This window comes from Thunnus thynnus, chromosome 1 (assembly GCF_963924715.1).
Source record: "Thunnus thynnus chromosome 1, fThuThy2.1, whole genome shotgun sequence".
Lineage (NCBI taxonomy): Eukaryota > Metazoa > Chordata > Actinopteri > Scombriformes > Scombridae > Thunnus > Thunnus thynnus.
In genome coordinates, this window is record NC_089517.1 from 13,292,729 (window position 1) to 13,310,591 (window position 17,863).

At 39.0% G+C, this 17,863-nt stretch overlaps 1 protein-coding gene across 1 annotated transcript in view; it reads left to right on the forward strand.

Annotated features, from left to right (window-relative positions):
- The first annotated feature begins 1,748 nt into the window (after positions 1-1,748).
- ly75 (lymphocyte antigen 75) overlaps positions 1,749-17,863 on the forward strand; it is a 29,036-nt gene continuing 12,921 nt past the window's right edge. The window contains exons 1-18 of the mRNA XM_067585851.1: positions 1,749-2,049; positions 3,379-3,747; positions 5,903-6,076; positions 6,394-6,555; positions 8,220-8,339; positions 9,191-9,331; positions 10,282-10,482; positions 10,718-10,872; positions 11,045-11,152; positions 12,404-12,492; positions 12,697-12,866; positions 14,354-14,553; positions 15,178-15,320; positions 15,683-15,761; positions 16,067-16,138; positions 16,817-16,940; positions 17,155-17,190; positions 17,404-17,573. Coding sequence (XP_067441952.1) covers positions 1,947-2,049; positions 3,379-3,747; positions 5,903-6,076; positions 6,394-6,555; positions 8,220-8,339; positions 9,191-9,331; positions 10,282-10,482; positions 10,718-10,872; positions 11,045-11,152; positions 12,404-12,492; positions 12,697-12,866; positions 14,354-14,553; positions 15,178-15,320; positions 15,683-15,761; positions 16,067-16,138; positions 16,817-16,940; positions 17,155-17,190; positions 17,404-17,573 — 2,616 coding nt within the window. The 5' untranslated portion in view covers positions 1,749-1,946. The remainder of the gene's footprint in view (positions 2,050-3,378; positions 3,748-5,902; positions 6,077-6,393; positions 6,556-8,219; positions 8,340-9,190; positions 9,332-10,281; positions 10,483-10,717; positions 10,873-11,044; positions 11,153-12,403; positions 12,493-12,696; positions 12,867-14,353; positions 14,554-15,177; positions 15,321-15,682; positions 15,762-16,066; positions 16,139-16,816; positions 16,941-17,154; positions 17,191-17,403; positions 17,574-17,863) is intronic.

A 17,863-nucleotide genomic window follows, 5' to 3' on the forward strand; every position in this document is an offset into this window, starting at 1 on the left:
TCTTTTTTGTCTTATTTCATGTTATAAATAGGCATATTTACTCAAAGAATGCCTTGCTTTTTTCCCAGAGAAGATAGACTTGAGACAACACTGCTCTTTGGCATAGTACGTTCAGCTCGCAGTGATTTGATTAAAAATAAGTAGGCCAGATGTGGTTTTTGTGGGCTGTACTCCAATACAGAAAGTATGTAACAAGTAGGTCATTGTTTTTTGATTCTGATGAGGACGTTTATCTTTGTTCCTTGAATATATTAGTACTCTTATCATTTTCCATTGAAATAATCTCCCAGTGACGTATATCACTGACTACACTACAAACATTGTCTCTGCGGACACAGAGTTGTAAGTGTTGGAATGATAATATAGGAATCACCAATGCTTTAAATGATCTCAGTAAAACACATCCCAAGCTATTAGATTGCCTTAAATAAAGGTAACAGTATATGGCAGCACTAAATCAATAGAGAAATGAGACAACACAGTGCAGGTATTGACAATTTTTCTGAGTGCATCTGACACCAGGATTTAATTAATAATTCATAACAGCTGTGTGTGCAAATAAAACCATGTGTGCATAATAAAAAGGAGAAAAACGTCCTGCTGCAGAGACACACACTAGAGCTGATGAAGGAAAAACAAAACATGCGTGAGTTTTGTCGCACGGAAACAAACGAGTGGGCGTGAAGTGGGCAGGTATACTGGAGGAAACTGGAATATGAAGCTACCAACGCAAGAAGAGACAAAAAATGCACAGGGAAAAACGGAAGACGATCATTTTGCCTTCAAAATAAAAGTGTTACATGAAATTTGCTGCACAGACGTGTGTTATTTTTAAAGGCTTGAGACAACTAATACATTTTTAGTAAAAAGGTAATCCACATTCCCTTATGGTTATAAAGCACACAAAGGTGGCTCCTGATTAAAGAGAGGTGCATTCGTAGAAGTAGACCACGTATTTAGATAGGACATAACTCTTTTGGCTTAGGCTGAAGTGAGAGTTTACACATTTTCAACTGCAACTTTAGACATTTTAAATAAATGGAGATCCATTTAAAAAGAAACAAAACATGAAAAATAATAATAATAATACTAATAGTGAGTAAAAATTGTGACTTGGTAAGTCAAAACTGAGAGATATTACAGTCTAATAATGTTTTCATAATTTTGATTTAATATCTCATACAATTTTTGAAATAGCTCATCATTTTGACTTATTGTGTCTCTTATTATTTGACTTCTCAGATGGTTCTATGTAACACACCATCTGGCGAGTCAGGTTAAGCCCAGACCCTCATTTCGGCCGCTTGTATCCACAATCTCATTCTTTCAGTCACTACCCAAAGCAAAACTCATGACCACAGGTGAATGTTGGGATGTAGACCGACTGGTAAATTGACTTTGCCTTCTGGCTCATCTCTTTCTTCACCACAATGATCCGGGACAACGCCCACATTACTGCTAATGCTGCACTGATCCACCTGTCAACCTCATACTCCATCTTACCCTCACTCATGAATAAGTCCCTGAGATACTTGAACTGCTTCACTTTAATTTAATAAGTAAAATAGAATAAATACAATTTATAAATAATTAATAATAATTTTGATTGACCATGATTACTTTTATGTTTTTCATGATGATTTTTCATCTTCTTTTTTTTTTTTTTTTACTTGGCAGAAAAAGGCTTCCATACATTGTTTGTGTTTTGTCAACTTTATTTTTGTACGTCAAACAGGAAGTCCTTCACTTTACTAGCTAGCGCGAACTTGACGGTCATCGGAGCGGGACTGCTTACACTGTTGACAGTTCGTAGAAGTGGGTTAGCTCAATAACTGGTCACTTTCGCCTCGGAGTTGAGTTATCGATCGACCTAACTATATTCACAGTTCAACTCTCCGGAAAAGACAGATTCTGCATGAATCCGTCAAAAACTCTCCGCCGGGATCATGCTGAAAATATCCAAAGCGACACTTTGCCTTTGTGTGTTGTTTGTGTTGGACACAACAGTGTTTTTGGGGACTTGTTCACCGGCTAAGGTGCCAAGTTTCGGTAAGTTGACGCCTCAAAAATTGAGACACTTTACTTTCATTTATGATTTCTGCCATTTTAAAATTGGCGCAGTTGGATAACTTCGACCACAGAAGCGCGACATGAGTCAAGAGGACAATAGCTGTAAACCTGCTAGACCACAATAAGTGCGGGCAGATAAGTTACACAACCCGCAGCTTTTTTAAAAAAAAGTAGTCAGCCAGTGATTTGACATTGTTTCCATTCCGCCGTGAGTTTAATGCCAAAACCATATTTCTGGCAGGTCAAACAAATTGCATACTCATCCCTCCCGCCCCCTTGTAGCTCTTTGTATGTCAAGTGTTGCATCTGTGCGTATGTGTGCGCAGCTCTCATAGTTACTCTGTAGCTGCTGTTTATGCTCAGCAGAGTATAAAATGCAAGTCTGAGTGGCTGCAATCCAATACTAAAGCTGTAACATGATATTGCTTTCTATTTTAGAAAGCCTGTGTCGGTAGGTGCTGCATCTATGCTTCATATTTTTTGCTGCAATCACTCATAACTCAAAGACACACCTCACGTACTTACCAATACAAGACAATATGCAGTAACTCGCACTAACCATGTTCAGCACATTACCTGGCATTGTCATATCTAAATATTATATTTATTTAAAGTCAGAGAATAGTCCTAGTTCTCTTGTCCCAGTTCAGTTTCTAGTTAAGATTTAACTGTCTATAAAACAGTAAGTCAGTCGTTTTATTATGTGTTTATACTCACTATCCTGACTTGTGGCCAGGATTTTTAGATACTGAGATCATGAGTCCAAGTACAAGCAGCATTTTTCATATTTTATTAATTCAGTTAACTATTAACTGCACTGTCTAATTTGTTTCCCAATGTGAGGATCTCAGTGCTGTTTCAAAGCCTTCTCTACACTGCCATGAATACAAATATGATGTGGAAGTACTTCATGTATTTATTGGACTATGAAGTAATCTAATTTAAATATACCAAGTTAAGAAAAAATACTGGAATCAATCCATAAAATATCCACTAAGTGTTCATTTTTAATTGTAGATCATAAACTTCCCTCTTTGTTGCTGAAATTCCCTAATTCTCCCAAAAAAATGCAGTAGACATGACCTCAGTGTCCTTAGTAGCAGCTACAGCTCTGTTGAAAGTAGAATTTGATGTCCACCAAGGTATTAATAATCATTAAATGTCATATTATTTGAGCATTTTTGTCTAATTAATGATTTTAATCTGTGATTTTACCATCACATAAACAGAACAGGCCCTAGATGTCAGGTAAAGTTATTAATTTGTTTTTAAACTGTTGTGTTTTCTGTGTCTCCTCCATCAACACAGACGAGGATGCTTTCGCCATCCAGCACTCGAGCACAGAAAAGTGTCTGAGTGCAACAACTTCTAGCTTAAGTGTCTCCACCTGTGACCCAAATAACAAGTCCCAGTTGTGGAAGTGGGGTTCAGGTCACCGGCTCTTCCACGTTGGTACGTCACTCTGCTTGGCGTTGGACGTCACCTCCAAGACCTTGTCCCTGGTCGACTGCGGCTCCAACATCCTGCTCTGGTGGCGCTGCCTGGATGGGGCCGTTTACACTGTTTATCAGATGGGCCTGGCGGTCAGCGACGGCAAAGTTACCGCCAAACGGGACATTAATGATACTTGGCGAAGAGAAGGTTATCAGGACAACATCTGCCAGAAACCATACCGCAGTGAGTGTGGTTTTCCTTTTATCTAATCTGAGAGTGGGGGCTGTTTACATAGATTCCACGACTGCAGAAAAATGCTTCAAGCAGTCCATTACGAAGGTCTGAGGACTGACAAATGTTTTAAAATATAAATTGATATTCAAGGAATGAAAGTAGTGTTAAATGCTTTCTGTTCAGTGTATCAGATCATGAGAATTTCAGAGAAACCACTTCCTGAATTGAATGTGATGCAACAACCTTGTGACACGTTGCACCCTTGTATATACAGGTGTTGCCTCAGCTGGCTTTTGTGTCACATGACACAAACTGGTTCTTATACATTTTTAACAGAGCTTGAGCTTGGTTTATAAATGATCAACCATGCGATTGTCTAGCACACATGCACATGGACATGTACACACAGACGGAGGAATAGACACATCTAGATAAACAAACATACTCATAAAGACAATGCATGTATGTACACACACACACACACACACACACACACCTTTAAATATTATGCACTTAAACACATTGTCATGGAATAGAGAACATACACATGTGAACACATACACAACACATGTAAATTGATTGTTATGTGATGTAAATACTGTTGTTATTGAGAATGTCACAATTTATTATGAGCTTTATTTAACTCATGTATTCCTGGTAATGATAAGAGTATTTATAAGTAGAAAAGCCTAACCAGGGACAGGGGTCACAAACAGAAATCCTATATACAACACATCTGTTTCATGCTATTTCAACCTGTTACAATGGGTTTTTTTGCACCGTCCCTGACAAATAAACTTATAAATAAAATAAATAAAAATGACTCCTTTATGCTAGGAAACAACATAGTCTATCCAATTCCAGTTTAAGGGGAACCTAAGTATGACAGAGGTGTTTTCTGAATATTTGGGGAATTCCATATTTTGTGCTTTGTGATTAGTGCTGTAATCGTATTCATTAGGGTACTTTCATATGCAGTCATAAGCGTTAGGTCTGTGGGCTGCAGTGCAACATAAAAGCTGACTTTCACTTTTGTTTCGTGGTCAGACCATGCTCGTTGCATGGCTATGTTGGCACACCTTTAATGTCAAACACCTACACTCCCTAAAATATGTGCCAGCTTTAAGAATTCTTTATAAATTCCCACTGTTTTCTGAATGTAACATTTAAAACGATCCAAAAGAGTCCAGTTGGCCATTTAAATGACTCTCATGTTTGCCAGCAGGGAAAGTTTAAAGACTGATTCATATTTTTAGGTCCTTAAACAGCACATTTTTCAAATGTATGTGGTAATATGTAGTGATCTTTTATTCTGTTATTCTGCCTGCATCGGTGGTAAAGTATGGAGGATGATCCATGATTGTTTTGGAAAAACATTTACATGTGGTTGGCTTTTCAGTGTTAAACGAATCTTTGCTTATTTATTTGTATTTATGCAGAGGATGAGTCTTGAGACATTTATACTTTCTGCATAATGAAATAAGAGCTGAACATAAACAGAGAGGATCTAGACTGCCATGTAGATACATTCAAATTTTCCATAAATCTGCATTTCTCAGCTATTTTTTAAATTTTTGATTTGCAGCAGTCTGATGAATTACAGCATTCAGTGACATTAAATATTATTTAATTTCTGTCTCTTTCTGTGTTTGAAACACTTGATTTTCTGCACCAATGTGTCGTTCCTTCATTACAAAATGTTCTTTCTTCTCATTCATATTCCTTTTATTTACCAACACACAACATCTGATGTAAATTAAGGGTAAGGTGCTGGAAACCTATCTCCAGTGTTACATAGATGTTGTATTTCATCATTTAAAATTGAAACATTTTGAATAAATGCAACATTCGAGTTATTATTATTTTTGTTAAGCTAATGTCTTTATGTGTTTGACCACAAATAAACACATTTTTATCCTAACAGGTTTTCTAACAGTGTTAACGTTAAAGATCTAATCTCACCATTGTTTATTTTTGTTTAACATCAGCCACTAGGCTTGTGTTTGTGTGTCTAGAAGTAGAACTGGTTTGGTGTATGCAACAAGACACCACATCTAACTTTTGACAAATGAATGTACTGACATGATTTTGTTTTTGGATGGATGTTAGAACCTTGTAATATGTCTCTGACTTTACTCTTTGCTCATGTCTCTCCTTTATGTAGTTGTTCACACCACCGATGGGAACTCTGCCGGAAGTCCCTGTGAATTCCCCTTCAAATACAACAACAGCTGGTATCACGGATGTCTCCCAGATACAGATCTCCCCCAAATGAGCTGGTGTGTCACTTCCTCTGACGATGACCAAGAAATAAAGAAGGGATACTGTCTCAAACCTGGTATGTTGTACTTTTTTTTTTTTCATGATTTGACTTTTACTTGACATGATATTGACTATGGAGATATTCAGCAACCCTTAAAAAAAAAACAAAAAAACAACCTTCATTCTATTTCTGTCGCATTCCTGAATGTTTTCCAGGATGCAATCATGATAATAATGACTGAAAGTATTTGTCAGAAGCTGAATGGGTGCACGCTCTTTTCTTTTCTTTTTTTTTAAAATTTATCTCTACAATAAATCATGTTAGATTACATATGGCGTTGTCAACACAGAGACGCACTCACTCTCACTCACACTATCTCTCTGACCGTGCAGAGGAGGGTTGCCACACTCTGTTCGACGGGCCGGAAGGGGGTTCCTGCTATGAGTTTGTTCCCAGTGCGGCGGTGACCTGGCAGGAAGCTTTGGATTCATGTCGTAGCCAGGGAGCTGATCTGCTCAGTGTGACTGAGCTCAGTGAACTTCAATCCAACACCTGTAAGACTGACTTACTACTCCTGCTCTTTATCTTCTTCTTCTTGTTCCTTCCTCTTCTCCACATAGTTCCTCAAGCTGGCTTGACAAAAATAAAAAAAACACAAAGTACTTAAAGTCACCAAATACATGTTGGAATCAGCATCAACACACCAATCAAATGCTCTGATATGAGAAGAATGCTTCCTAACCCACTCTTTAATAATAACATTTCAAATGATAAAAACAGCAATAGTAAAAACATTGGCAGGGCTACAGGATACTGTACAAGAGAAAGAATGACTAGGAATAAAGATGTCAACTGGCCCGTGTCGCTCACAGCCTAGAAACAATATTTATCGTGCCTGAGAACCTTTGAGGAAATGGTTTCACTTTGCCTCCTCCGTTCGAGAGCAATCTATTTTAAGAAACAGAACAGAAACAGAATCATCTATTTTATTCATGTCCAAAAACTTGACAAAAGGAAAGCTTTCTATTTGATAAGTGATCTTAAATAAAGTTCACACAGAAACCAGTCGGTTTAAATATGCACAGTAGAATTTATAAATAGCACCACATAATAACATAATTGTTTAGCTTCCTCAGTTCCCTGTGGGTATGTTTTTTTTTTTGTTTGTGTGTTACTGGGTTGTTGAGTGAAAAGAAAAGAAAAGAAAAGAAAATAAGTGAAGCTCAGATGACTGAACTAGAGCTGTTTATAGTGTGAAGGCATCTCACCAACACACCACATTAAGAGTTAAGTGCCATCTGGTTTGTTCTGCAAATCATCTGCATCATCTTTCTCACAAATTTGTCTTAGAAGATGGCTCTTAGTTACTTAAGTGTGGATGTTGGGAAAGACCCATACTCTCTCCACTTCTTCTTCTTCTTCTTCTTCTTCTTCTCACTCTGTTTCTTCTTTTTTAGGTTGTGTTCGTCATGCTCTGGGTTTTCCACTTTTGTGCCTCCGATGAATTATTACACCTAAGAGAACATAAATAGAGATCAGCAGGAAACAATTTAGACTCAAGTTCAAGCACTGTTAAACATTCAGCATTTTAACTTCATTGCTAAATGGCCAATGCCCTTAATGTCCTTAAGGTCTGTGGGTCACAGGCTCTTTTATTTAAATAAATTGAATATTATCTAACCTTTTAGTTCTTGAGGATGGCTCGCATCCAAAATATCTCTGTGCTTTTTGTTTAGGGTTCATGTGGTTGCTGCTGTTTGTGTGTGCTTTTGCTGCTTCTTTGTTAATGTCTCACAGTAAAAGACACTTGAACCACTAACTTGTTTTTTGAGAACAACCACATCAGTGGTGACAAGTTGATGACAACTGACTGCAGCAGCAACAGTTGTCAGACTGGCGGTCCTTCCTGAACAAACTGCTGTCATTGACATTTAAAGCTGACACTTCTTCAAGGACTTCTAATCGGCCTATATAGTAACAGCACTTATGATTATTGACAGGTTTACATTTCAGTTGCAGCTTGAATGTTTTTCCCCGCTCTCCTCTCTCTGTCTTTCTCAGCCCATTTACAGAATCCCTGTAGGATGCTGTATGTTACGTTATGTTTTATTCACAGTTACAAATTGTCTTTTCTGATTCATATTCTTTTGGACTCACAATCCCCCCCCCCCCTTTTTTTTTTTTTTTTAAATCTATGCTGTGATGTTGCATGGTACAGTTGTGAAAGGCTTTAAAAAGATGCCCGAGAGGATGTGGATCGGCCTTCATCAGTTAGACACGTCTCAGGGCTGGCAGTGGTCTGATGGCTCCCCTCTCTCCTTCCTGCGTTGGGAAAAAGGTGATGATTGTTATTCTTGCATCATTGTATAAACTTTTGTCTGTCTACTGTGTTATTTTTTTAATCGTTGTCCCATTTCTGTGAGTTACTAAATAAATACATTTAAGAAAGTTCCATAAATTTAGGTCCATTACATGTCAGTTGACGACTATAATCATTTGAGAGACATGTAAACATGTAGGTTTAAAATGTGTGGTGGCAAACAAAAAAAAATAGCACGAGAGAGAGAAAAAGAGATGTTTCTCATGCAACTGAATTTGTGGGCATTGGTTCTGCATAACCACAATGAATCAGTCTCGGTTCCCGGAACCACCTGCTCCCTCCAGCAGACCAAACCTGCATCTTGTTGTAATCTGCTGCGGTCGCTGCTGCCCTGCTATAAACTGAGAGTCGGTGTCAGTCAGACAAACAATGAGGCCAGTGTTGCAAAGAAGCTCATTGTGCCTGGTTATTGGACACAGTGTGGCATTGGAATTGTTAGTGTTGCTGAATAACCCATTAATAGTACTGAATGGAGGCCTTCTAGCTATTGTAATATATTTTGCTATATCTTGTCTCAAAGGGAAGGTGTTGTTCTTACACTGCGGTGTGACAGTCAAGGATACTGCAGCCGTCTGGCCTCCTACTGATATGAGCTCTTTGCAGTTGCCGTAATTTACATCATGTCAGTGTTGCTACTGACATTACTATGCAATATTGCAACATAAAGGATTTGTTTATTTCCTCTCTGTGTATGAACCACAGTCAAAAAGCTGAAGCTAGAAAGATACTCAGAGGTAAATGCCACTCCTCTGCTCTGCTGTCTCAGTCGGTATGTGATTTTATTTTTGTTTTATGCACGTGTTTGACAGGAATGCCATCCACCACTATTATTATCGAGTCAGACTGTGGTGTCCTGAACTCTAAGCAGAACTATGAATCGGAGGCGTGCGGTGAACGGCTGCCATACATCTGCAAAAAGAGTTTCAATGCCTCTCACACAGCACCAACAGGTAGGTTAGCTGCTGACCTCACTTTCTGTACTTTATGTATATGTCCTCTGAATAATATTGAAACAAGACTAAGAGTCTGCACCCTTCCTGCTCTGCAGCTCTGTGAGGCTCTAGTTGGGAACAGCAGGGCTTTGAACTTTACGTTAATGTCAGCATGCTTACACGCTCACAGCGACAATGCTAACATGCTGATGTTAAGCAGTTATAATGTTAAATATGTTCAACATCTTAGTTTAGCATGTTAGCATACTAACATTTGCTACTTAGCACTAAACACAAAGTAGAATAGAGGCTTTTTTTATAGTATTGTTTATTTAACAGGGACAATGCACAACACATACAGTATATTGCACCAGATATAGCTAAAAGCTAGCTTTCTAAGGCTAATGTCATTAGTTTTGCAGATATTTTTGGTCATAAACCAAAGTATTTTGACACATTAAAACGTGATCAAAGTTCACCAAAGTGATTACAGTTATTCCTGAGGGGGAGATGGTTGCCTGCACCAAATTCCATGGCAGTCCATCCAATAACTGTTAAGACATTTCACTCAAAGCCACAAATGTTAACCTCATGATGGCATTAGAGGAAAAACCAGGGTCAGATCTCCAAAGTCAGAGGGATTCATCCCATGGAGACCATGAATGCCTGTATAAAATTTCATGGCAATCCATCCACTAGAGATATTTCAGTCTGTACCAAAGCGGTGGACTTCCTTCATATGTACATATGACAGCTACTGCATTTTTGTACATTCTTGAAGAGGTATCCCTTCTAGTTCCCTGTTAAAGGGTTTTCCTGATTTAAGTCGATTGTCCAACGATAGAGGGTGTTAAACTGTTTGTAGATTGTAAAATCCCTCTGAGACAAATTTGTAATTTGGGGTTATGTAGATAAAATTGACTTGTCTTCCCATCATGACTTCTATCTGTCTCTCTCCCTCTCTGCAGAGCCTTTTCAATATAAAGAAACAGAGTGTCCACATGGTTGGGTCCCATGGAACGGCTGGTGTTACAAGTTGGTGAATGACACACCACAAAACTTTGAAGGCGCTCAGCAGCACTGTAAAAACATAGAGGGAGGAGGAGGCTTTCTGGCCAGCTTCCACTCCATTGACACCAAAGAGATGATCAGCACTAATTTCCATGCAGGTAAATCTCTCATATTGTAGTTTCTTTTTTTTAGGGTAAATCAAAAGGTGCAAATCAATTTGTTTCATGAAACGAGTTGATTGGCACCTTACTGGCTTATTTTTTTCACATGCACTACTAAACCAGGTGGACATGAGGATTCAATTCAACATGTTTTCTCACCAGACACTTGTTTTGCCTACTTGAGCTTGATTCCAGAAAGAGATTTGATCATATGTGTGTTACGGTCTGTCAGATGGCCAGGCGTTGGATGTGTGGATTGGCCTGCAAAGTGCTGACAGCACTGTCTTCAAGTGGGTCGATGGGAAACCTGTCACCTTCACCTACTGGGGCCCAAACCAACCAGTTCAGCCTACCTCGAACTCCAACTGTGTCTTCTACTCTAGAGAGGTGTGTGTGCATGTGTGTGTGAGTACAAGCATTTCTGTGTAACCTGGCCCATTGTATGCAGCCTTTTTGTGTGGGGCCTGTACCAAGGCTGTGTTTTTGTCTTCTTGTGATCGTCTATAAGAGTTTGTTTATATAAGATCTGCAAAATCAAACCTGTGTCCGTTCTCCACAGTCTCATGGTTGGTCGGTTGGGAACTGCACTGAGAGCCTACCTTTTATTTGTCAGAAGAACGGAACAATCAACGAATCGGCAACACAGGCCAGTTGTCGCTATGAGGATGTGAGTATTGTCTACATGACCACATTTTCCGAGGGAAACCTTTTAAATGTGGTTAGCAATAGACAGTATCAGCTCATCATGTTATGTAATTTAGGTTCAGAATGAAAGACTGCATGCATATTACTCACCTTAAAGAGGACATATCATGCACATTTCCAGGTTTTAATCTGGGGTTCTACTGGAATATCTTTGCAAGATTCACAGTTCAAAAAACTTTGTATTTATCTTATACTTGCCCTTTATGCAGCACCTCAGTTCAGCCTCTGTCTGAAACCAGCTGTTTTAGCTCCTGTCTCTTTAAGGTCCCCCTCCCAATGAGCCCACTCTGTTCTGATTGTTAGTTTCGGGAAGCTGCCCCTTGGCAGGCTTTTGGCGGCTCCAGAGCCTATGTAAACAAACAGTAGTAGTAGGATTTCACTTCTTTTTCTCGTTCTTTACTAGAAATCTCAACTCCTCAAATGCATCTGTACATGTTAGAGAATGAATCTGATCCAAAATATGCGAGTGGACAACGAATTGAACAACCTTAGCAACAAAGGTTACCAACAGCTGTTTGTGGGCATGCGCAAACGATCTGATGTGATCACCGGAAAGAAGTAGAGGACACATTGCAAATGAAGCATACAGAGCAGGCTTTGGACTTTCAGGGAGCATTTTTATCTATGTTCACCTCTAGTTTTATATCTTTGACCATGTTTAATATAGACATCTGACATCTTAACAGTATTAAAATAACAGAAAATCACAATAAGCATGTTATGTCCCCTTTGATGCTCAGAAGAAAGATGAAAGTCCGCACACTGTAGCTCCCTTAGATGTAGTTTAATGAGATATCCACCAACAACAACACCATTGGTGGATGTCTCATTAAACTGCATCTAAGGGAGCTACAGTGTGCAGACTTTCATCTTTCTTTTGTACATTGTTTCTTTGGTCCAGGACCTGTTTGAAGTTTATTGGATATGCGTTTCTACTACACTTTTTGATGCCCTTTCATGCTCAGTAAATGTTTAATGTTAATGCTCTGTAGCTGTATTAGCAGCTATTGCTGGAAATGAATGCAAAAATGAAACTACCATAGTTGACTCTGATGAAGAGAATATGAATACTGATCTGACTGTTCTCACTACAGTCCCATCGCTGAGGACTTAGTTTGAATCAAAACTAGGATCAAGCATGGAAGTGACAAATTTGGACCATGTTTGCTTGTAATTTGAATGTAGCTGAAGTCTCACTGCTGTCGATCCTCAGGGTTGGCGGAGACACGGAAACTCGTGTTATCAAGTGAACACCAATCAAGTAACCTTCAAGGATCGCTGTAACGTCACAATAAGAAACAGGTACAGAGTTGTTCAACTGGTTTTCCCACTGATCATCACTCATCAGCTGCCCATGTGAATACTTTCTGGTATCATGTCAAAATAATACTTTCATTTGTAAAACAGATAACTCTTCCATTGTATATGCTTCTTTAATATTATTTTAACTGTCTTCTCCATGCTTGAGCAGGAAAATGGTGGCTCATACTTTATTGATCTTTCCAGGTTTGAGCAGGCCTTCATCAGCCGTCTGCTTGCGGAGCACATGAAAAATGAAACTCAGTATTTCTGGATCGGGCTGCAGGATATTAAGACCACAGGGGAGTATCAGTGGCTGAGCCAGGATGGGCACAAGGGTGTGGTGACATACACCAACTGGGGCTCGCTCGAACCAGGTAAGTTAAACCCACGTTGCCAGTGCTCCACTTAGTTCCCTAGCAGGTATGGCACAAGTCTGGAGGACTGGACAAGACAACACAGGCTCATGATTAATGTCAGAGTATATTATATTAAGAGTAGAGATGCAATGATAAGTTGGTTTCCAGAAAATGCGCCAATTATTTTAATGATCAATTAATTGTTTTGAGTCATTTTTTTAAGAAAAAATGCCCTTATTCTCTGGTTACAGTGTGTCGTATGTGAATATTTTCTGGGTTCTTTAGTTTTAAACTGAATATCTTTAGGTTGTGGATGGTTGGTTGGGAAAAAAACAAGACATTTCAGACTTATCGACAAACGATTAATCAGTTAATCGAGAAAACAATCAACAGATTAGTTGATGACATTGATGAAAACAATCGTTAGTTGCAGCCTAAATTTATATTATTTTTATCTCAGTGTAATAATTTGATACATGTGATTCGGCACCTGTCTTTCCGCAATATGTTTTTTTCTTGTATGGAGGTTCAGATTTACTGATTTACTAAGAAAAAACGTAACCTTTTACCACCCACTCTTCCGCCAATGTAGAACCGCAACAGACTGCTAGTTACATGAACATTAATATGTATTACACCTTATGTATTGAGTAACTAGACTCTCATCTTTATGGTCATTTAAAAAACAGTGTAAAAATAAACCATGTACAATACAATGTAGAGCATTCAACTAAAACCTTAAAAATACCTTAAAAACCTATCTTCAAAACAGTGGCAGTCCAACAATGAAATAAATCATTGAAAACTTAATGTACTAAGTCATCACAAAGGTCTAAGGATAAAAAAAAATGTCCAATTTGTTTTAATTCAGAGCCAGCCTCAAAAAGCAGTGGGTGTTAATGGGTTGAATTACAAAATGTGGGGTTGTCCCAGTATATGCCACATAAATGCAACACCCACAGTTTCAATTCCTTGCTGGGGAACTTTTTTTGCATGTCATCCACCTCTGTCTCCACGTTTCCTCTTTCTGCCAAAACAACCTTTTTAAATAAAAGTATTTTTACAAGTGCACAGTGATTGAAAATTGTTATTTTAATAATTGAAAATGGTTGGGACACAAGTCCAAGTTCCATACAAAATTTGGTCGAGATTGTTGGCGGAAATGTCCACAAAAAAACACATTTCATCAATATTATTCACCTCTGTGTCCTGTGTGTGTGCCGACAGCGTCAAACTACATGTAAGCCCCCCCAACAAATATACAGAAACAGATCGCCCCACAACCAAAAATCATATCACACGTCCCGAACCTGCTTTCACTCCCAAACTGATTTAAAAACAGACAAACACTAGACAACAAAATCAAAGTTGTGAATGTTTACTTCAGTAGTGTCTGTAAAACCAGGAGGTTTCTTATACCTATAATTTATATGGACATTAACAGTAACTGTATCAGCAGTACCACACAAAGCATTTGATATTGTACATCTGTATGTGTATTTCAGAGCTGGATGGAGGTTGTGTTGTGATTTCCACCGCGAAACCCCTTGGCCATTGGGAGACGAAGAACTGTACCACTTTTAAGGCCGGCACCATTTGTAGGACAGACCTCAGTCCACCTCCGCCCCCAGAACCAGAGCCGGACCTCAGCAAAAACTGTTCAGATGGATGGATGTCCAATTCAGATAGCAGATACTGCTACAAGGTGTGTGTCTGTGTGTGTGTGTGTGTGTGGTCCAGGTATTTCTCATGTTGTGGGGACTCGCCTCCCTTATGGGGACAAAACGCAAGTTAATGTAAATCATTAATTTTAGGGTGGTGAAAGTTAGGATAAGTCTCTGGGAAATGAATGTAAGTCAAAGTAATGTCCCCTAAAGTGGAAACACGTGTGTGTGAGCTGATATCTGTGGTCATGTACTGTAGACTTTTTTCACCATTAGCAATGATAGTTGTTTGGAGGAGGTGATAGTGGTTGTGAAAGAAGTTAATTATTCCCAGAATGGAAGTCACTTTATGAGAATATCACTAGTCACTCAAAACAAAACACAAACCCAACCTGGAGCAAGAAAGTAATATTTAGTAGTAGAGTGAAGTAAAAATGTATCATCATCATTCTAAAATCTTATTATTTGGAACAAATGACCATTCCTGTAGAGTATCAATGTGCTTCCACATTAGACGATGATCTCTGCCAATTTGCCATCGCTAATTATTTGATTCTTAATAACATGATCTGACAGTTGAATTGGCTTTCTTCAGTCCTCTCGAGTCTGTTTTTTTTACTGAACAGTTTTATTGGCTATTGTGAACTGTTGTTTCACCTTGTCAGGTGTTTCATGAGGAGAGGCTCAGCAGGAAACGTTCGTGGGAGGAAGCTGAGAGGTTTTGTCAAGCTCTGGGAGCCAACCTGCCCAGCTTCACCAGTGTTAGTGAGATGAGAGCCCTGCACAGCATCATGAGAAACACCATCAGGTAAACACACACACGTACACGAGTACTGTATCTATTCCTATTTGAAGCATTATTAGCCTTACTGTTTTTATCGGTGCTTATTTTGTAACATGACATGAATAGTTGTTGGGCAAAAGAGTGTTGGGTGTGGGAGTAGCGATGTCTTCATAGGTGCATACCTCTGAGTTCAACCTCCTCTCAGTGCTCACATAAACATTCAGCTCTTCACTTGAAGGTTAACATAAACACATACTATCTCCTGTCTCACATTTCACACTTGTTGGAACAGAGGTGAGGTTCAGTATCAGGTTGAGGGCAGATAAAGCACTAAGATCATGTCATGGATGACAGCGGTTTACCCATGTTGTTTGGTCTTGTTGCAGCGATGATCGGTACTTCTGGGTCGGCCTGAACAGACGTAACCCAGCAGATCGCTCCTGGCAGTGGAGCGATGGCCGTCCTGTGAGTAAAGCCCTAATTTCATCCCCCCATCCTAACACATTGTGTAATGACATACAGTATGCATCTTTGCAAATCCCTTAGGTCAATTTTTTTTGGTATACATAATGATAAAAGTGATACTTATCAAATAACTTCTTAAAATGCATTGAACATATCAAACTGCATTGAAAACTGGCTGTATTTCATAAAGCATAACCCTGCAGCTAGTCTTTATTTTTCTCAAACACACCATGTGTGGTTTGAATGTTAATAAAGGACATTTATTTCTGAGTGTAAAGTCTGTTTATTTAATGACTCTGGAACAGGTATCTGTGGATGTTTTACACCAAGATTTCCACGAGGATGATGCTTACAGTCGGGATTGCACTGCATTTAAGGTGAGCTGGCTAGATTTGTACAACTAAATATAGACTTTAAATGAGAAATAAATGATTTGTCCTGGCTTTATTCTCCATTTCCATACCCAGATATGCCATTTATAGTCTCTTTGTTTATGCACGTATTTCAACATTTATTTTACAACATTTTAGTGTTGAGAGATCTGGTTATCTGTATTGTACAGCGTGATCTATGAATCAAGGCCATTTGTTCCGCTGTTTGTGGGATTCATGAGAAGAGCCACAGCTGAAATCCGCCCACAATGACTCCTACATCTTACATGCTATCTGGAAACGAAATGGAAAAGAAAAGACAGCATTATGATCACAACCAGTCAGAACACTTGTTTCTCTTCTCTCACATTATAGGGATGTGGTCACTTGCCATACACCAAAATTGATATTTTCATTTGTTCGTTTGAGAAGGAAGTGTATCTCTCTCTCTGTTGCCCTCCATTTAAGCACTGCTTTTTTATTTTGACACTCAGACTCTGACCTTTGCTCTCATTTTGGTTGTGTGGATTGGTGATAATGTTGTCAGAAAGAGTCAGTCTTGTCTTCAGCTATCACTGAACTGCTGGAAGCAACAATGTCTCTAATGTCACAGTTGTGAAACCGCTTTTTCTTGCATTCTCCCGTTGTGATAATATCTGTGCAAACAATCTCTGCCCTCACCAGACAATGAAGAGCACGTTCAAACATCTGTTTGTGTTTCTGCTCCATGACGTACCTCCCACACCTTTCTACGCCACGCCGTTTCACTGCGATGCCAGGCTTGAATGGGTCTGCCAGATACCACGCGGTAAAGCACTACAGTGTGGTGGATGTGTGCACAAAGCAATGGTTGCTTTTTGATTGTGAACTAGCTTAATTAAAGTGATTTGTAATGTTGGCCACACAGAAATCTGTCCAATTAATCTAGTTGATTTATTTGTACAGTGTCATTAAACACAGTAATGAAGTAAAAAAGGCGATTTGTCCCTGATTTAATTCATTCTTTCTTTGTGTTTCAACAGGAAAGGAACCAAAGAACCCAGTCTGGTACAATCCTGGTAATGACCAAATGTTTCCAGAATCTGTATTGAAAGCCTAATTATCTTTTGAGATCTGTCGGTGACCAGAATTTATTTAATTCAACATGTTATCCTCAGACAGTTCACTGATAGATAGATTTCAGTTGTGCATGTCTGTGGTGAAGTATGATATTATTTGTCCGTGAGTCTAAAATATGTCATGATTTTAGAGCTGTTTGTTGTGTTTTCCAGGTGGGCACCATGAGACGTCTCTCTTCGTAGATGGAGGAGAGTTTTGGTTTGTGAATGACTTTAGGCTGAGTTTTGAGGAAGCACAGCTCTTTTGCGGTGCAAATGACAGCAAATTGGCTGCACCACTTAGCCCCACCGCTGCCAAACAGATCCACCAGTACATAAGCAAAGTGAGCATTTCATGATCATTTTGGATTTCTCCTGAGGACGTGTTAAGATAGAATAAATATATATATTACATATATTATATGTCAGCTTTGGGTTGGAAACTACAAATTTATAACAAAACGCCTGTGTTACATGTTGAGTTTGAAAGATGTTGGTGTTTGCCTGGCAAGGAGGGTCAAACAAAAGATGTTAGCAAGTTGCATTGTGGGAAATGTAGGATCCAGTGTTTTGGAGGCTTGACCCATACTAGGGACTAAAATTCATGAAATCTCGACCTCCGCAGCATCAATGT